The sequence below is a fragment of the Anomaloglossus baeobatrachus genome, chromosome 5, assembly GCF_048569485.1.
Source record: "Anomaloglossus baeobatrachus isolate aAnoBae1 chromosome 5, aAnoBae1.hap1, whole genome shotgun sequence".
Lineage (NCBI taxonomy): Eukaryota > Metazoa > Chordata > Amphibia > Anura > Aromobatidae > Anomaloglossus > Anomaloglossus baeobatrachus.
Window position 1 is genome coordinate 27,558,840 of NC_134357.1, and position 17,070 is coordinate 27,575,909.

The 17,070-nt window shown below is 51.0% G+C and overlaps 1 protein-coding gene across 1 annotated transcript in view; it reads right to left on the reverse strand.

Moving 5' to 3' along the window:
* Nucleotides 1-2,528: 2,528 nt before the first annotated feature.
* The window catches only part of LOC142312590 (C-type lectin domain family 7 member A-like), a 33,792-nt gene continuing 19,250 nt past the window's right edge, over nt 2,529-17,070 (reverse strand). The window contains exons 4-6 of the mRNA XM_075351582.1: nt 9,876-10,024; nt 2,777-2,889; nt 2,529-2,649 (exon numbers count right to left, since the gene is read on the reverse strand). Of these exons, the coding sequence (XP_075207697.1) occupies nt 2,529-2,649; nt 2,777-2,889; nt 9,876-10,024 (383 nt within the window). The remainder of the gene's footprint in view (nt 2,650-2,776; nt 2,890-9,875; nt 10,025-17,070) is intronic.

The window sequence follows — 17,070 nt, forward strand, 5'->3', positions numbered from 1 at the left end:
TCCACTATGTTTTACAGGGGATGTGGTGTGCCTTGGATCATGTGCCGTTCCCTTTCTTCTCCAAACTTTTTTCTTCCCATCATTCTGGTACAGGTTGATCTTTGTCTCATCTGTCCATAGAATACTTTTCCAGAACTAAGCTGGCTTCATGAGGTGTTTTTCAGCAAATTTAACTCTGGCCTGTCTATTTTTGGAATTGATGAATGGTTTGCATCTAGATGTGAACCCTTTGTATTTACTTTCATGGAGTCTTCTCTTTACTGTTGACTTAGAGACAGATACACCTACTTCACTGAGAGTGTTCTGGACTTCAGTTGATGTTGTGAACGGGTTCTTCTTCACCAAAGAAAGTATGCGGCGATCATCCACCACTGTTGTCATCCGTGGACGCCCAGGCCTTTTTGAGTTCCCAAGCTCACCAGTCAATTCCTTTTTTCTCAGAATGTACCCGACTGTTGATTTTGCTACTCCAAGCATGTCTGCTATCTCTCTGATGGATTTTTTCTTTTTTTTCAGCCTCAGGATGTTCTGCTTCACCTCAATTGAGAGTTCCTTAGACCGCATGTTGTCTGGTCACAGCAACAGCTTCCAAATGCAAAACCACACACCTGTAATCAACCCCAGACCTTTTAACTACTTCATTGATTACAGGTTAACGAGGGAGACGCCTTCAGAGTTAATTGCAGCCCTTAGAGTCCCTTGTCCAATTACTTTTGGTCCCTTGAAAAAGAGGAGGCTATGCATTACAGAGCTGTGATTCCTAAACCCTTTCTCCGATTTGGATGTGAAAACTCTCATATTGCAGCTGGGAGTGTGCACTTTAAGCCCATATTATATATATAATTGTATTTCTGAACATGTTTTTGTAAACAGCTAAAATAACAAAACTTGTGTCACTGTCCAAATATTTCTGGCCCTGACTGTACATCGCTGAATTCAGTGTTTTAGCTCCTACATCATAATGTCCTCAGATTACATAGCAAAAAGCTGCTGAGAGATTCTAATCATTTTCCATCAAATGCCAACAGAATTCATACAATAAGAAGCCCTTTGTATCTTTATATGCACACATACCGGCTGATGACCGGTTCATGTAGCCATATATTATACTGATGACTGGATTGCACTTTTATTTTTACCTTTTATGTCATCCCTATGTCCTGATAAATTGTAAGATTGTGTGCAGGAACCTCACTCCTCATATTACTTGTTGAATTATGTTTTACTATGTAATGTCTTTATTGTCTGTATATGCCCCCTCTGAATTATATAGTACCACAGAATTAGATAGCAATATAGAAATAAAAATTATTATTATTATATTATATATCATAATTATTAGTCACAATATTCCTTGTCTTATACCTCTTTCTATATAATGGAAATAAAGGGCACAAAGTCTGACACATCTTCACCTGAGCAATAATGTACATATTATACATAGAATGAGTGGTTCTGAATACATTCAAAGTAACCAAATCGTGCAGATTTTAAATGTTATAAAACCCACACAACCCTCAAAATATAATACTTCATTCACCGCTCACATGTTCCGGCATGCCGCCTGCTTCTGATACGCGTTGCCCGTCGTCCAGTCCTCTCATTTCCACAGTCATGCAATGGTGTTTCCATTCTAGTGCAGAAGTCCTGTTCTCGAATGAAGACACTGGCACACGACTGTATAAAGAAGAACTGTGGACCGATGATGAACTCCAGGCACTGGAGCCTGGGGGGTAACTGGACTGGTGAGAAACGAGGTGAACATTATGTTTATGGGTTTTTTAACGTTTCTCTGGCTCTTCACAGTTTAGCAAAAATGGAAATCACAGTTGGCCACCATTTTGCTGAATTTGCGTACAAAGAATACATATTTTGGAAAATACAAATTTTCGTAAAATTCGAGTAGGATTCAATTCCACTGGAATATATTCACTCATCTCTATTTTTACTCTAACAATCATACAAGAGAATTGAAAAGCCACAAAATCCTGGATACAGAGAGGGAGCTGAGAGCGTCCAATGTCACTGGTAGCCCGATGCTTGTCCTGCTTTTAGAGAACAAGTCGAAGGCAACACAATGATCGGGGGATGAACTGACTTTTTGGAAGTACTCTGGTCAAATCATAGGAAGCATTTTGCACGAGTGTTTATTATTTTATCATGTCTTGCGTGACTGCCGGTGTAAAAAATATCATTCTTGTATCCAAGTTATTGGGGTCATTCTAATCACCGACACAAGGAGCCGAAGAGCAGAACAATAGTGTGTGGTGGTCAAAAATGGGTTAGTTACTCTTCATTTTGGATTTTCTTATTATTTTTCAATATTTGTGAGTTCTGAAAGCATCAAACTGTGATAGTGAAGAGCCAATATATAATCGTTATGTTCCACACCTACCACAGCTGCCCATATGTCTATGGTGTTATGCCAATATCCTGGTATACACCATCCTTTAGTTGCTCCTATTATGAACATTTCCAAAGACATTAGACAATCTTCTATTTTTCACAATGTCACAATAATACTGATGTCAGATCCTCACGGCTTTCTTTACACAGATCCTTCCATTACAAGAATTACAATGTTCCTGATGATATCTAGATCTGGACATTACTACGCAGCCTCTTGACTCTTGTGTCTTTATCTGGAACCTGAGTAACAAGTGAAGAAAGCAAGAGGAAATGATGAGAAATCAGTGATTACAAGGAAGGTCCAGACCCCGGTGATCAGATGTATCCCAGTAATGACCGGTGAGTGCTGGTGTCAGGAGACACTTACAAGCTGCTGTTATATTGTCCTCCATCCACCCATCTCCAGACGTCTCCATCACGGTGAAGTCCAATCCAATATGTGTCCTCACCCCGCTGTGTGATAGATCTCTGTATAATATCCTGCAACAAAGAAGAACAACCATCATATCAGATAATATCATCTAGTCCAATGTTATTATACAGTATATGAGGCCGGTCATCTAGTCCTATATTATCCTTATATATGGGGCCGGTCATCTAGTCCTATATTATCCTTATATATGGGGCCGGTCATATAGTCCTATATTATCCTTATATATGGGGTTGATCATCTAGTCCTATATTATCCTTATATATGGGGCCGGTCATCTAGTCCTATATTATTCTTATATATGGGGCCGGTCATCTAGTCCTATATTATCCTTATATATGGGGCCGGTCATCTAGTCCTATATTATCCTTATATATGGGGTTGGTCATCTAGTCCTATATTATCCTTATATATGGGGCCGGTCATCTAGTCCTATATTATCATTATATATGGGGTCGGTCATCTAGTCCTATAGTATCCTTATATATGGGGCCGGTCATCTAGTCCTATGTTATTCTTATATATGGGGCCAGTCATCTAGTCCTATTGTCACGCTCCCCGGGTCCCCTGCTCTGCTCCCCGGCTCACCTGCCACGCTCCCCGGCACCCCTGCCTCGCTCCCCGGTTCTTTGGTCCGGTCTCCGCCGCTCCCCGCTCTCCAGCCTCCATTGCCTGCGCTTCCCAGGCGTCCTGGTCCTTGCTCCCGGCGCCCGTCGGCTTCTCAGCCCCAGCCCGGCTCTGCTGCTTCCTCCTCACCGCTTCCTGCTCTGCATTAGGGCGCGCGCGCGGTCATTGACCCTTTCCTAAAGGGCCAGCGTCCACTGACAGGAAATGAAGCACACAGGTACAGGGTATAAAGGGGTTTAGTGTCCAAGTGGGCGGGGCCTGTTCTTCGTGTTTCCCAAGCTAGGAGTCAGGTCTCCTTGTGTTCCTGTGAGATACTCACCTCTCTCTCTTCTAGAGCCGATCCTGCCTTGCCATCCGGTCCTGCTGAATCCCGAACCCCGAACGCTGTCTATCTGCCATCCTGACAGTCCGTACCATCTCTGATCCCTGCGGTGACCCGTCATCTCGCTCCCACGGTTCCGGACCCCGCCTGACATCATCTCGGCTTCCGAACCTGAGCTCCGTCACCCGGACTACCATCAGTGACTCCGTGGTCCCAGGGACTTCACCATTCTACTCTGTTGCACGGACTGTCCTGCTACTTGTAGTGCTCCAGCTACCGGACCCCTTATCATCATCAAGGAGTTCGGCCCAGTGGATCCACCTCCTGGGTCTGCCCGTCCACCTGGCCCTAACAGTAAGAACAGGCCATGGATCCCGCTGAAGCACTAGCAGCCTTACAGGAGGAACTCACACGCCAGCGTGAGACTCAGACCCGCATGCTGCAATTCATGTCTTCTGTGGACGCCCGCCTGAACACGCTACAAGCGTCAGTTACGTCTTCAGCATCTCGGGCTTCCACTAGACAATCCACGGCTCCAGCACCCGTGGCAGCCTCTTCGGATGCTTCCAGACTTCGTTTGGCCTCACCACCCCGGTACGCCGGAGATCCCAAGACCTGCAGGGGATTCATAAACCAATGCTCCCTCCATTTCACGCAGCTGCCGCATTTGTTTGCCTCCGACCAAGCCAAGGTCGCCTTCATCATGTCCCATCTAGAGGGTGAGGCCCTGGCGTGGATGAACCCCTTGTGGGAAAGGGAGGATCCTGTGACCACGAACATCCAGGAGTTCCTGCAGGCATTTCGTGGCACCTTTGACGAGCCCGGACGCGCCTCCGCGTCTGCCTCATCTCTTCTCCGGTTACGTCAGGGGACTCTGACGGTGGGTCAATACGCCATCCGTTTTCGCACCTTGGCTTCGGAACTCGGGTGGAACAACGAGGCCCTAACCGCCGCCTTCTGGGAAGGACTCTCGGGTCGAATTAAAGATGAGCTGGCTGGTCGTGACGTACCGTCCACCCTGGATGCCCTGATTACCCTAGCGACTCGAGTGGACATTCGCTTTCAGGAGCGATCCAAAGACGTGTCCTGTGAGAGACGTCCGGTACGGCATTCCTCTCCTCCGCAGAAGCCCGCCGTACTTCAGTCAACGGCATCTGGTGTCTCCGTCCACGAGCCCATGCAGATCGACCGTGTGCGGCAGTCTGAACAACGTCGAGCAGAGCGGCTCGCCAAGGGCCTCTGCTTCTACTGCGGAGAGGGCACACACCTGCTGCGCTCCTGTCCAGAGAGGCCGGGAAACTCCAAAGCCTAGGGTTGGTAGGAGAGGCCACCCTAGGTGCTGGGACTCTCTCAGACCCGGTTACGTGGACTGTGCAAGTGACAACGGGAGAGACGCGGTTCACGGCTGAGGAGTACCTCGATTCTGGGGCAGCAGGCAATTTCATCCAGCAGGCCACAGTGGACAAGTACCAGCTGCCTGTTACTCCACTCGACAAACCCCTCGTGATTGCCTCTGTGGATGGGAGACCCCTCTCTGACACCATCTCCTGGATCACCAGGCCGGTCGAACTGCGTATCGGTGCCCTGCACACCGAGAACATCGCTCTCTACGTCCTCCCACACATGTCCCATCAAATCCTGCTGGGACTCCCCTGGTTAAGGACACACGAACCATCAGTCAGCTGGGGCACTGATGAAATCACCCGATGGGGCTCTTCTTGCCATGAGAACTGTCTGAAGACCATACAACCCATCCGACGACCTCCGGTTCCAGAGTCCCTACCGGGACTGCCCTCGGCCTATTGGTCCTTCGCAGACGTCTTTGATAAAAAGGAGTCAGAGGTACGTCCGCCACATCGTCCTTACGATTGTGCAATCGACCTGCTCCCGGGAACCACACCACCTCGAGGACGGATATATCCATTGTCTCCAGCCGAAACAAGGGCCATGTCTACGTACATCACAGAGAGCCTGGCAAGGGGATTCATTCGGAGATCCTCCTCTCCTGCTGGAGCAGGCTTCTTCTTCGTTAAGAAGAAAGAAGGCGACTTACGCCCATGCATAGACTACCGGGGATTGAACCAAATCACCGTGAAAAACAAGTATCCCCTGCCGCTCATCCCCGAATTGTTTGATCGGCTTAGAGGAGCTCGTGTGTTCACCAAGTTGGATCTTCGGGGTGCCTACAACCTGGTCCGCATCCACTCTGGGGACGAATGGAAGACCGCGTTCAATACTCGCGATGGGCACTATGAATACTGCGTGATGCCCTTCGGCCTGTGTAACGCACCAGCAGTCTTTCAAGAATTGGTGAACGACGTTTTCCAGGACCTTCTCTACGTCTGTGTGGTGGTGTATCTGGATGATATCCTTGTCTTCTCTCCGGACCTCCAGACCCACAGAGAGAACGTGCAGCTGGTTCTACAAAGACTGAGAGAGAATCGTCTGTACGCCAAGTACGAGAAGTGTGTTTTTGAGCAGTCTTCTCTCCCCTTCCTGGGTTACATCATCTCCGATACCGGACTGCAGATGGATCCAAAGAAGGTCTCCTCCATTCTCAACTGGCCTTCTCCTTCTGGACTGAAGGCAATCCAATGCTTTCTGGGATTCGCCAACTACTACCACCAGTTCATCCCTCACTTCTCTGCTCTGACTGCTCCTCTCTCCGCCTTGACCAAGAAGGGGGCTAATCCAAAGGACTGGTCACCTGCGGCCGACGCCGCGTTTGGCTCTCTGAAGCGGGCATTTGCCTCCTCTCCTGTACTCCACCGTCCGGAGTTAAACCGACAGTTCACCTTGGAGGTGGATGCCTCCTCCTCGGGAGCCGGAGCAGTGCTCATGCAGAAGTCCTCCTCCGGGAAGATGGTGACTTGCGTTTTTTTCTCCAAGAGCTTCTCAGCGCCTGAACGCAACTACTCCATCGGTGACCGAGAGCTATTGGCAGTCAAACTGGCTCTGGAGGAATGGCGCTACCTTCTGGAAGGAGCAGTGTACCCCGTTATTATTTACACGGACCACAAGAACCTGGAATACCTGCGGTCTGCTCAGCGACTGAACCCACGGCAAGCCAGGTGGTCCTTGTTCTTTGCCAGATTCGATTTCCAGCTCCATTTCCGACCCGCGGACAAGAATGTACGCGCTGATGCCTTGTCCAGGTCTTTCATGCCCATGGAGCAGGAGGAGGAGACATCCCAACCCATCATCTGTCCTAGTAAAATCATTCCGGTGGCTCCTGTCACCCTGGCCCAGATACCGCTCGGGAAGACCTATGTCTCTGAGTCTGACAGGCAAAAAGTGTTACACTGGGGCCATGCCTCGAAAACAGCCGGTCATGCTGGTCAGAAGAGAACATGGAGTGCGATTGTCCGTCATTACTGGTGGCCATCCCTTCGCACGGACGTCGCTTCTTTTGTCTCTGCCTGCTCCTCTTGTGCCAGGAACAAGACGCCCAAACACCTGCCATATGGCCGTCTTCTGCCTCTGCCTATACCCTCAGTTCCGTGGCAACACATTGCTATGGACTTTATTACGGACTTGCCATTGTCCTCCGGACACACAGTCATATGGGTCGTGGTGGATCGATTCTCTAAAATGGCTCATTTCCTCCCTATGGCTGGACTGCCCTCTGCCCAGGAACTCGCGGACGCCTATATACATCACATCTTCCGCTTGCATGGCTTTCCATCACACATTGTGTCCGACAGAGGAACTCAGTTCACCTCCCGCTTCTGGAGGTCTCTCTGCAAACATCTGGGAGTGACTCTGGAATTTTCTTCAGCGTACCATCCTCAGTCGAATGGCCAAGTGGAACGGGTCAATCAGATCTTGACCTCCTTCTTACGTCACTACGTCAACGCCCATCATGACGACTGGTCCACGCTTCTTCCTTGGGCTGAATTCTCCCATAACCATCACGTCAGTGAGTCCTCCTCCAGCTCTCCCTTCCATGTCGTTTACGGACTTCAGCCTTCCGTCCCATTACCTGTATCCTCTTCCTCGGATGTCCCTGCTGCTGATGCTGTAGTCCGTGACTTTTCTACAATTTGGGACTCTGTCAAGACGTCCCTTGAACGTGCTTCCCTGCGGATGAAGAGACACGCAGACAAGAGACGTCTGGACCCTCCGTGTTTCTCTCCTGGAGATCTCGTCTGGCTTGCTTCCAAGTACGTCCGATTGAAGCTACCATCCTACAAGCTGGGTCCTCGCTACATCGGACCGTTTAAAGTCCTCAGCAAGATCAATGAGGTCTCCTACAAGCTACAGCTCCTGGCCACGATGAGGATACCCAACTCCTTCCACGTCTCCCTGCTCAAGCCGGTTGTCCTTGGTCCCTTCTCCGCTGCTGCCAGTTCGGCTCCTCCTCCTATTGCCGATGACGACATCTATGCGGTAAGGGATATCGTAGCCATGAAGACCGTACGGGGTCGACAGTACTTCCTGGTGGACTGGGCAGGGTATGGTCCTGAGGATAGGTCCTGGGAGCCCCGGGAGAATGTGGGCACTCCTCTGATCCGTGCCTTCCTGTTCCGGTTGCGGGGAGGAGGGCGTGGGGGGGGGCTACTGTCACGCTCCCCGGGTCTACTGCTCTGCTCCCCGGCTCACCTGCCACGCTCCCCGGCACCCCTGCCTCGCTCCCCGGTTCTTCGGTCCGGTCTCCGCAGCTCCCCGCTCTCCAGCCTCCATTGCCTGCGCTTCCCAGGCGTCCTGGTCCCCACTCCCGGCGCCCGTCGGCTTCTCAGCCCCAGCCCGGCTCTGCTGCTTCCTCCTCACCGCTTCCTGCTCTGGCTTCTGGCACCCGGGCCGCGCGCATGCGCATTAGAGCGCGCGCGCGGTCATTGACCCTTTCTTAAAGGGCCAGCGTCCACTGACAGGAAATGAAGCACACAGGTACAGGGTATAAAGGGGTTTAGTGTCCAAGTGGGCGGGGCCTGTTCTTCGTGTTTCCCAAGCTAGGAGTCAGGTCTCCTTGTGTTCCTGTGAGATACTCACCTCTCTCTCTTCTAGAGCCGATCCTGCCTTGCCATCCGGTCCTGCTGAATCCCGAACCCCGAACGCTGTCTATCTGCCATCCTGACAGTCCGTACCATCTCTGATCCCTGCGGTGACCCGTCATCTCGCTCCCACGGTTCCAGACCCCGCCTGACATCATCTCGGCTTCCGAACCTGAGCTCCGTCACCCGGACTACCATCAGTGACTCCGTGGTCCCAGGGACTTCACCATTCTACTCTGTTGCACGGACTGTCCTGCTACTTGTAGTGCTCCAGCTACCGGACCCCTTATCATCATCAAGGAGTTCGGCCCAGTGGATCCACCTCCTGGGTCTGCCCGTCCACCTGGCCCTAACACCTATATTATTCTTATATATGGGGCTGGTCATCTAGTCCTATATTATCCTTATATATGGGGCCAGTCATCTAGTCCTATATTATTCTTATATATGGGGTCAGTCATCTAGTCCTATATTTTCCTTATATATGAGGCCGGTCATCTAGTTCTATATTATTCTTATATATGGGGCCAGTTATCTAGTCCTATATTATTCTTATATATGGGGCCGGTCATCTAGTCCTATATTATTCTTATATATGGGGCCGGTCATCTAGTCCTATATTATTCTTATATATGGGGCCGGTCATCTAGCCCTATATTATTCTTATATATGGGGCCGGTCATCTAGTGCTATATTATTCTTATATATGGGGCCGGTCATCTAGTCCTATATTATCCTTATATATTGGGCCGGTCATCTAGTTCTATATTATTCTTATATATGGGGCCGCTCATCTAGCCCTATATTATTCTTATATATGGGGCCGGTCATCTAGTCCTATATTATCTTTATATATGGGGCCGGTCATCTAGTTCTATATTATTCTTATATATGGGGCCGGGTCATCTAGTCCTATATTATCCTTATATATGGGGACGGTCATCTAGTCCTGTATTATCCTTATATATGGGGCTGGTCATATAGTCCTATATTATCCTTATATTTGGAGCCAGTCATCTAATCCTGCATTAACCTTTATATTTTTGGTCATCTAGTCCTATATTATCCTTATATATGGGACCGGTCATCTAGTCACCTGCTGTTTCCGGTCCTTTATGACCAGTAGATCGGCTCCCATCATCTTACAATCCTCCCGGCTCTGGCTCCAGGTTCTGTCTGGTACATCTGAATAGTAATAACATTGATCTCTATGTAGCCGCCAATCAGGAGGACACAGGAGACAACCTGAAATACAACAAGCACAAAGTGCACAAGTCTCCAGCTCATACTATATAATATAATTATATCCAGTAAAGCAATAAATATACGATTAATGACAGTGACATGTAAGTGCAGGCCCTAAGGTAGACTGCACTCATTATAGCGCCTTGTAGAAAACATGTCATTAAACTGTAACGGGTGCCCGGGGCCTGGCAGCGGTAGTGGTGATGATTCAGGGGTTACCAGGCCGCAGCGCAGCCACTCCGTAACCCCTTGGCCCCCGGTCACCGTGTTACTACAAGGATGACCTCCACACAGTTCATTCTCACACTGAGGCAATAAACCGCACGCAGTAGTAGTCTTTTCAAGCAACGGAACTTTACTAGGATTCTTCTCCATAACATACAGGGCTCATCTTCTGCACTTCACTTCTGGTCTGCTCAGCATTTACAACAGTTATCTTCTCAGCTTTCCTTCTCATCTGTTCAGTAGCTACAACAATTATCTTCATCACTATCTGGGCAACATCACTGGTCCCATTGGGGTTCCTTCTAAACTTCACTGCATAATTCAATTTGATGGCCGACCGCCTTCCTGGCACCTGGGCTCTTGATGGTGTGACGTCCCTGGCAAAACCAGGGAGTCACAGACGACTGTGCCCCCACCAAGGGTACAGGAATCGCCTCCTCCTTGGGATTCAACATAACACCTTCCCACAAAGGGTCCAACCTGAAACCCTAGTAACCCCTCCATGGCAATAGGGACACACCAGTGGGCTGGACCAGGCGGTTGGAGAACGCCCACCTAGGGATCCTGTGATGCGAGGGATCAAGGCAAAGCTGAGCTGGACAGGGAAAGTGTCAGTCGTGCTGTGCCGAGCAGCCAGTGAAGTGTGGTCGGAGCCCCTGGACCACAGCAGCACCTGCAAAAAGCTAGGTGGCAGACGGCAGAGCAGGGCCACAGGAGACGGGAAGACGGCTGTAAGAGATCCGAGGTGGACCGGGGCAGGGTTGGAGCCCACCTGTACCGACACTGGAGAACCGACCCGGAAACCCGGAGAACCGACCCGGGCAGAATTATAGGTCCTGTCCCAACCAAAGTCCCGAAAGAAGACAACAGCCCACAGAGAGGGATAGGGCATCCACCAAAAGCCAGCTAGATCCCAAGGTCCAGCGTCTGCGGGCACGGCTCCTCAGGTACACAATACACCGGGAGTGGATTTCTCCCGTTCCACACGGGTTAAATCAACATAAGAGAAACACACAGTGCAGGAGGAAGGGCCCCAGCCCTGTCAGCCCGGGTGTGGGACCAGCACACCCCTCCAGAAGGCTCCCGGCATTCGGCTTTGGTTTACAAAAGGACTCTGTGAATTATTGACCCTCCACATGAGCACAGCCTCATCCAGCACCACGACTACCAACTGTAAGTGTTCTATTTCCTGCCTCCTAAAAACTGCTCCCTGCAACTGTGGCGCCCTGGACAAGCCAGGTCGTCACAGGTACTGCAACAACACACCCCACACCCCGATTAGGCACATCAGCCGCACACACAAATCCTTGTTGCCTACCTCCAGGGGCTGATGCCCACACCAGGTGGGGTGGAGCCAGGCGGTTGGCTCCACCCATCGAGGAGTTCACAGGCCTGGAGGCGGGAAAAGTGACAGTTCAGTTAGGGAGAGTGAAAGTGAAGGAGAGAAGTGGCAAGTGAGGAGCAAACTGACCGTGTCCGGGTACGTGGCCCGGGCACATACAGCAAGGTTGGCAGACAGTGGTGGCCGTCTGCAGGAGAGGCCTATCGACGTGGAACAGTAGGGCCGGGGTTGGGCGGTGGCCCACCGGTACCGAACCGGGGAGCGAAGAGAAGCCAGCACCAAACCGGCAGGGCCTGCGGACCCCGACCAGGCTGGGAGTCGCCGAGAAACTGGTCAAATCCGTTAGCGACGGGGACCTCCGGGGTTTCCTAGCATCAAAGACCCAATTGAAGGCAACCGTCCAAACCGTACAGGGAGATAAAGATATCGCCAGAGCTAGAGCTCCCAGGGCCAGAGCCTGCGGGCAAAAGGGCTCCTCCAGCATCTATACGCTGGGGAGCGGGTTACCGGTGGGAAGCCATCGGGACCGAAGACAGACAACGGGTGCAGGGAAAGGCAGCCATCACCAACCGTCCGGGAGTAACCATCCGTCCAGCCGTTTGTTTTACCGGAGACTCTGTGTTCATCCTTGGCTGAGTGAGTACACCCGTGCCGTCCGGCACCACGCTGCCCCCCCCTGACATGCATCCCTCCCTTCACCCCTGACCGGGCCCCGGGACCACCAACCCCTACCCATGGAGGGGGAAAACATCCCAGCTGCTCCCTAACAACGCTCCCGGGACCCCCATCACCAGCAGCGGTGGTGCCTTAACCTCACCATGACCCGTGGATGGCGTCACGAACTCAATCCCCAAACCAAACCAACCCCTTTCACTCACGGGCGAGGAACGCCGCTCGAGTCCCCGAATCCGACCCACCGCTCGAGCCACCGAGCAGCAGCAGCAGCAGCCGGACCCGAGCCGCAAGCGCGGTCGAGCAGCGCACCCCCCGCCCGCGACACAACCTCTCACATTACCCTGGGCCCCGGGACTACACCTCCCCTACCCGTGGAGGGGATCCCACCTTGCTGCCCTGCTCCATCAGCCCCGGGCACCCCCATATCTAGGCAGCGGCGGTGTCACCATCCATCACCGCAACCCACAGACATTTTACAATCAATCCCGTACAAATATGTCCCCTTTTCATTCGTAGTGTCTGCGCGACCCCTGGGTCCGGGGCAATACCGTAGATCCGGATCCGAGCAGCGACGGCTGCTGGCACGGGGGCGGCACAATGACACCAGTAGGCCTCTCATTCTCCCGCCTAACATTGCTCTTTGTGACCGACTCCACTAGTCCTAGGGTCCTTCCCTTTCTAGACAGGGGGCCACTGACCTGTAGTCTCACCAGGGACGTTGTAGGGTATTTGTAGCCAGGAGACGGACGTCCAGACAATACCCTGTTTCTGGGGCCACGATTACATGATCGTAAACGTGCAAGTTTCCGAGGGTCCATATATGCAGGGTCGACCCCACCTGGGTCAGTAGATTAGGTGATCAATATGGGTAAAAGAGAGGTTTGGGCTTCCTTCCTGTAGCTACTGCTGGGGGACGCTCTTGCTAATTTACTTCCTACAGTGCTTTTTATAAGCTGCTCTCCTGTGTCGGCGGGGTCACGTCGTAAGTGACGCACATCCGGCATCGTTAGTGTTGTTGTAGCATGTGACAGCTACGTGCGATTGCGATTGACCGTAAAACCGTTCATCGCATACACGTCATTCATTTCCTTAAAATTGAACGTCAGATTGTTCATCGTACCCGGGGTAGCACACATCGCAGTGTGTAACACTCCGGGAACGATGAACAGAGCTTACCTGCGTCCCATGGCTCCCGGCCGTCAATGCGGAAGGAAGGAGGTGGGCGGGATGTTTACGTCCCGCTCATCTCCGCCCCTCCGCTTCTATTGGCCGGCTGCCACGTGACGTCAATGTGACGCTGAACGTCCCTCCCACTCCAGGAAGTGGATGTTCGCCGCCCACATCGAGGTCGTATGGACGGGTAAGTAAGCGTGACGGGGGTTAATCGTTTGTGCGGCACATTCAACAAATTGAACATGCCGCACATACGATGGGGGCGGTTACGATCGCATACGATATCGTATGCAGAATCGTAACATGTAAAGCAGGCTTTAGTCTGCCTTCCCAGGTGCCAGGACTCCTGTCCCTAAGCTACACTGCCACCTGGGGGCCGCTTACACAAAATACCATACATCATATTGCATTACACAACATTATACAAAACCCTTCACAATATACGGTACATCCTGTCATCATATTACAAATTAAACAGTGTGCCGGACACTTCTGCAGGGGTGGCCGTAGCCCTGACCCCCTTACAAAACAGTTAATTATTATTATTAATGTATATGATTATGTAGATTATTCAGACTTCCTACAAATATTCATACAATGTGACGCCCCCATAAGAAATATATTGTTTTCTTCAGGCAGGTGCACAGCAGAGGTTAGAGAGGAGCTTCGACACTCTGGACTTTGAGTATAGTTGTATTTTTCTTAGGATACTAGCTGCCATTAGAATTGGAGATGAGAAGATCCATCCACATTAACTGAAATTCGAAATTTCACATGAATTCACACACTTTGAGATTCGATTCACGGTTCACAGAAAGAAGAAAAAATAATACTTGTCGGGCACCATTCTTCACACTGCTGAAGCATCAGAGAGCGGGCGAATGTCTTTTCATGTGGCAGCGTGAGAACAGTGTGCACAGTAGAGTTGTGACGCCCTGGCAAAACCAGGTAGTCACAAATAGGTCCCTGCATAACACCTTCCCTCACTAGTAAACAGACAGCCAACCAGTAAACCCTAGTCACCCCCCTTAGGAACAGATAGACACACCAGTGGGCTTGACCAGGCGGTTGGAACACGCACACCCAGGGGTCCAGACATCCCGAGGGGCGGGAAAATAGTCAGTCAAGTTTGTCGTAGAGTTCAGTTTGGAGAGGAGTGTGGGCTGGAGCTAGGGGTAGCTCCAGCAGTCAAGTCCAAGTTGAACAGTGCCAGGATAGGAGCCCTGGTGCCTTGGCTAGGAGGCAGACGGTGGTCTCCATCAGCAGGAGACGGGAAGACGGCTCGGTGGAACCGAGGTGGACCGGGCCAGGATTGTAGCCCGCAGGGGAACCAACCCGGAAACCGTAGCACAAAGGGGGGTACTCAGACCCTGAAGCCAGGAGCCAAAACAAGTGGAACTAGTTAATTAACTGATTGAGGCCAGGACTAAAGGTCCTGTCCCACCCAAAGTCCCTCATAGAAGACAACAGCCCACCGATTAGGGATAAGAGGTCCCCGTCAAGGCCCATAGATCCCACGGGCCAGCGTCTGCAGGCAAGGCTCCTTAGGCCACATCCAGCCGGGAGCGGACTCCTACGTTTCAAACTGGGAAGTCTTTTCTACTTAAACAGTGCAGGAAAAGGATAGAGACCACCAGCCGGGTGGAGGATCCCGAACGCAACCGGCCGCGGCACCGGCCATCACCACCTTGGTTTACCAGAGACTTGTGTGTTTTACTAAAAGTGAGTACACCAGCACCCCCTGCGGTCGTCATTCCCCCTGCACCAGAGCCATTGGGTCCCGGGGCCACCATCCTTGCCCATGGAGGGGTTAACATCTTGCTGCACAACATCTCCCCCGGGTGCCCCGTAACAGCAGCGGTGGTGTCCCACCTCACCACACACTGTGGGTGGCGTCACGGACTTATTACGGCCTAGCCCATACATCTGCGTCCCCAATTTTATTCGCCGTGTCCGCGAGACCCCCGGGTCCGGAGACCCTCGAGCCACCACCCCTGAAGGTCCGGGCCTGAGCAGCGACCGGCTGCTGGCACGGGAGCAGCACAGATTCACTGAGTACATCTCTCTTTCCTGTAGAGTGCAATCTCTTATGGTCACCGGGTTCTTCTCTCTCTCTCTTGGAGAGTGTAATCTCTTATGGTCAGCAGGGTCCTCTCTCTCTCTTTCCTGTAGAGTGTAAGCTCTTATGATCAGCGGGGTCCTCTCTCTCTCTTTCCTGTAGAGTGTAAGCTCTTATAGTCAGCAGGGTCCTCTCTCTCCTGTAGGGTGTAAGCTCCTATAGTCAGCAGGGTCCTCTCTCTCTCTTTCCTGTAGAGTGTAAGCTCTTATGATCAGCATGGTCCTCTCTCTCCTGTAGAGTGTAAGCTCTTATAGTCAGCAGGGTCCTCTCTCTTTCCTGCAGAGTGTAAGCTCTTATGGTCAGTGGGGTCCTCTCTCTCTCTCTTTCCTGCAGAGTGTAAGCTCTTATGGTCAGTGGGGTCCTCTCTCTCTCTCTCCTGTAGAGTGTAAGCTCTTATAGTCAGCGGGGTCCTCTCTGTCTCTCCTGTAGAGTGTAAGCTGTTATGGTCAGCAGGGTACTCTCTCTCTCTCTTTCCTGCAGAGTGTAAGCTCTTATGGTCAGTGTGGTCCTTTCTCTCTCTTTCTCTCCTGTAGAGTGTAAGCTCCATCAGGCTTCCTCGTGGTGTGGATGCAGCATACTTTCTCTCGCGGAGATGCTAGTCTCCAGGGCGGGAGGTTGCACTGTCCGTGCACACCATCAGGGTGACTGTCACAGTGGATTTTCGCTATATTCTCCCGCTCAAAGCACTAGCATCTCTGTTAGAATAAATTGACAAGCTGCAGATCGGAAACTTGCACCACAGATCAGTTTATAGAGCATCTAAAAGAAGCCCAGGGGGCTGAAGACATCTATAAATCCATCCACTGTGCCTGTATTGTACAACACTGCATTTTGGACTCAGTGAAAACACTTTGCATCCAAAACGCTGCTAACACCGATCGTGGGCACGGGCCCTAAGGGCTCACTCACATATATGTTAGGGAATTTCATTTGTCTTTCCATGTTTATGAAAAGACAAGTGAAATTAACCCCTGCACTGCGACGTAGCTATGTCACCTTAAGGCCTCCTTCATATGTCCATGTTGTATCTGTTTTTTTCCCTGTTACTACATGTACCTATTATAATCAATGGTGCTGCTCGGATGTACGTGTGTTTACACAAACCGTGTGTCCATATGATCCACATGGAGACGTCTGTTTTTTTTCCAGCAGCACAGATGACAAGAGCCAATAGAAGTCTATGGGGCCGTGAAAGACTCGTACAGCACACGCATGGCGTCAGTGTACAGTCCGTGTGCCATCTGTGTGTTGTACGTGTTTAACATTGAAAATATAGGAGAAGCTTTCTAATTGTTGCATTTGTAGTTAGCAGGGTTATGGTACTGTATCTATGTAGCAAGTGTGGTTTTGCTCCCATATCTATATAGTAAGCTCGGTTATGGTGCCATATTTAAGCAGTAAGCTTAGTTCTGGTACTATGTGTATGCAGTAAGCTCTGTTCTGTTCCAATATCTATGTAGGATGCTTGGTTCTGTTGCTGTTTACATGTAGTAGACTTGGTAAGTACGATTT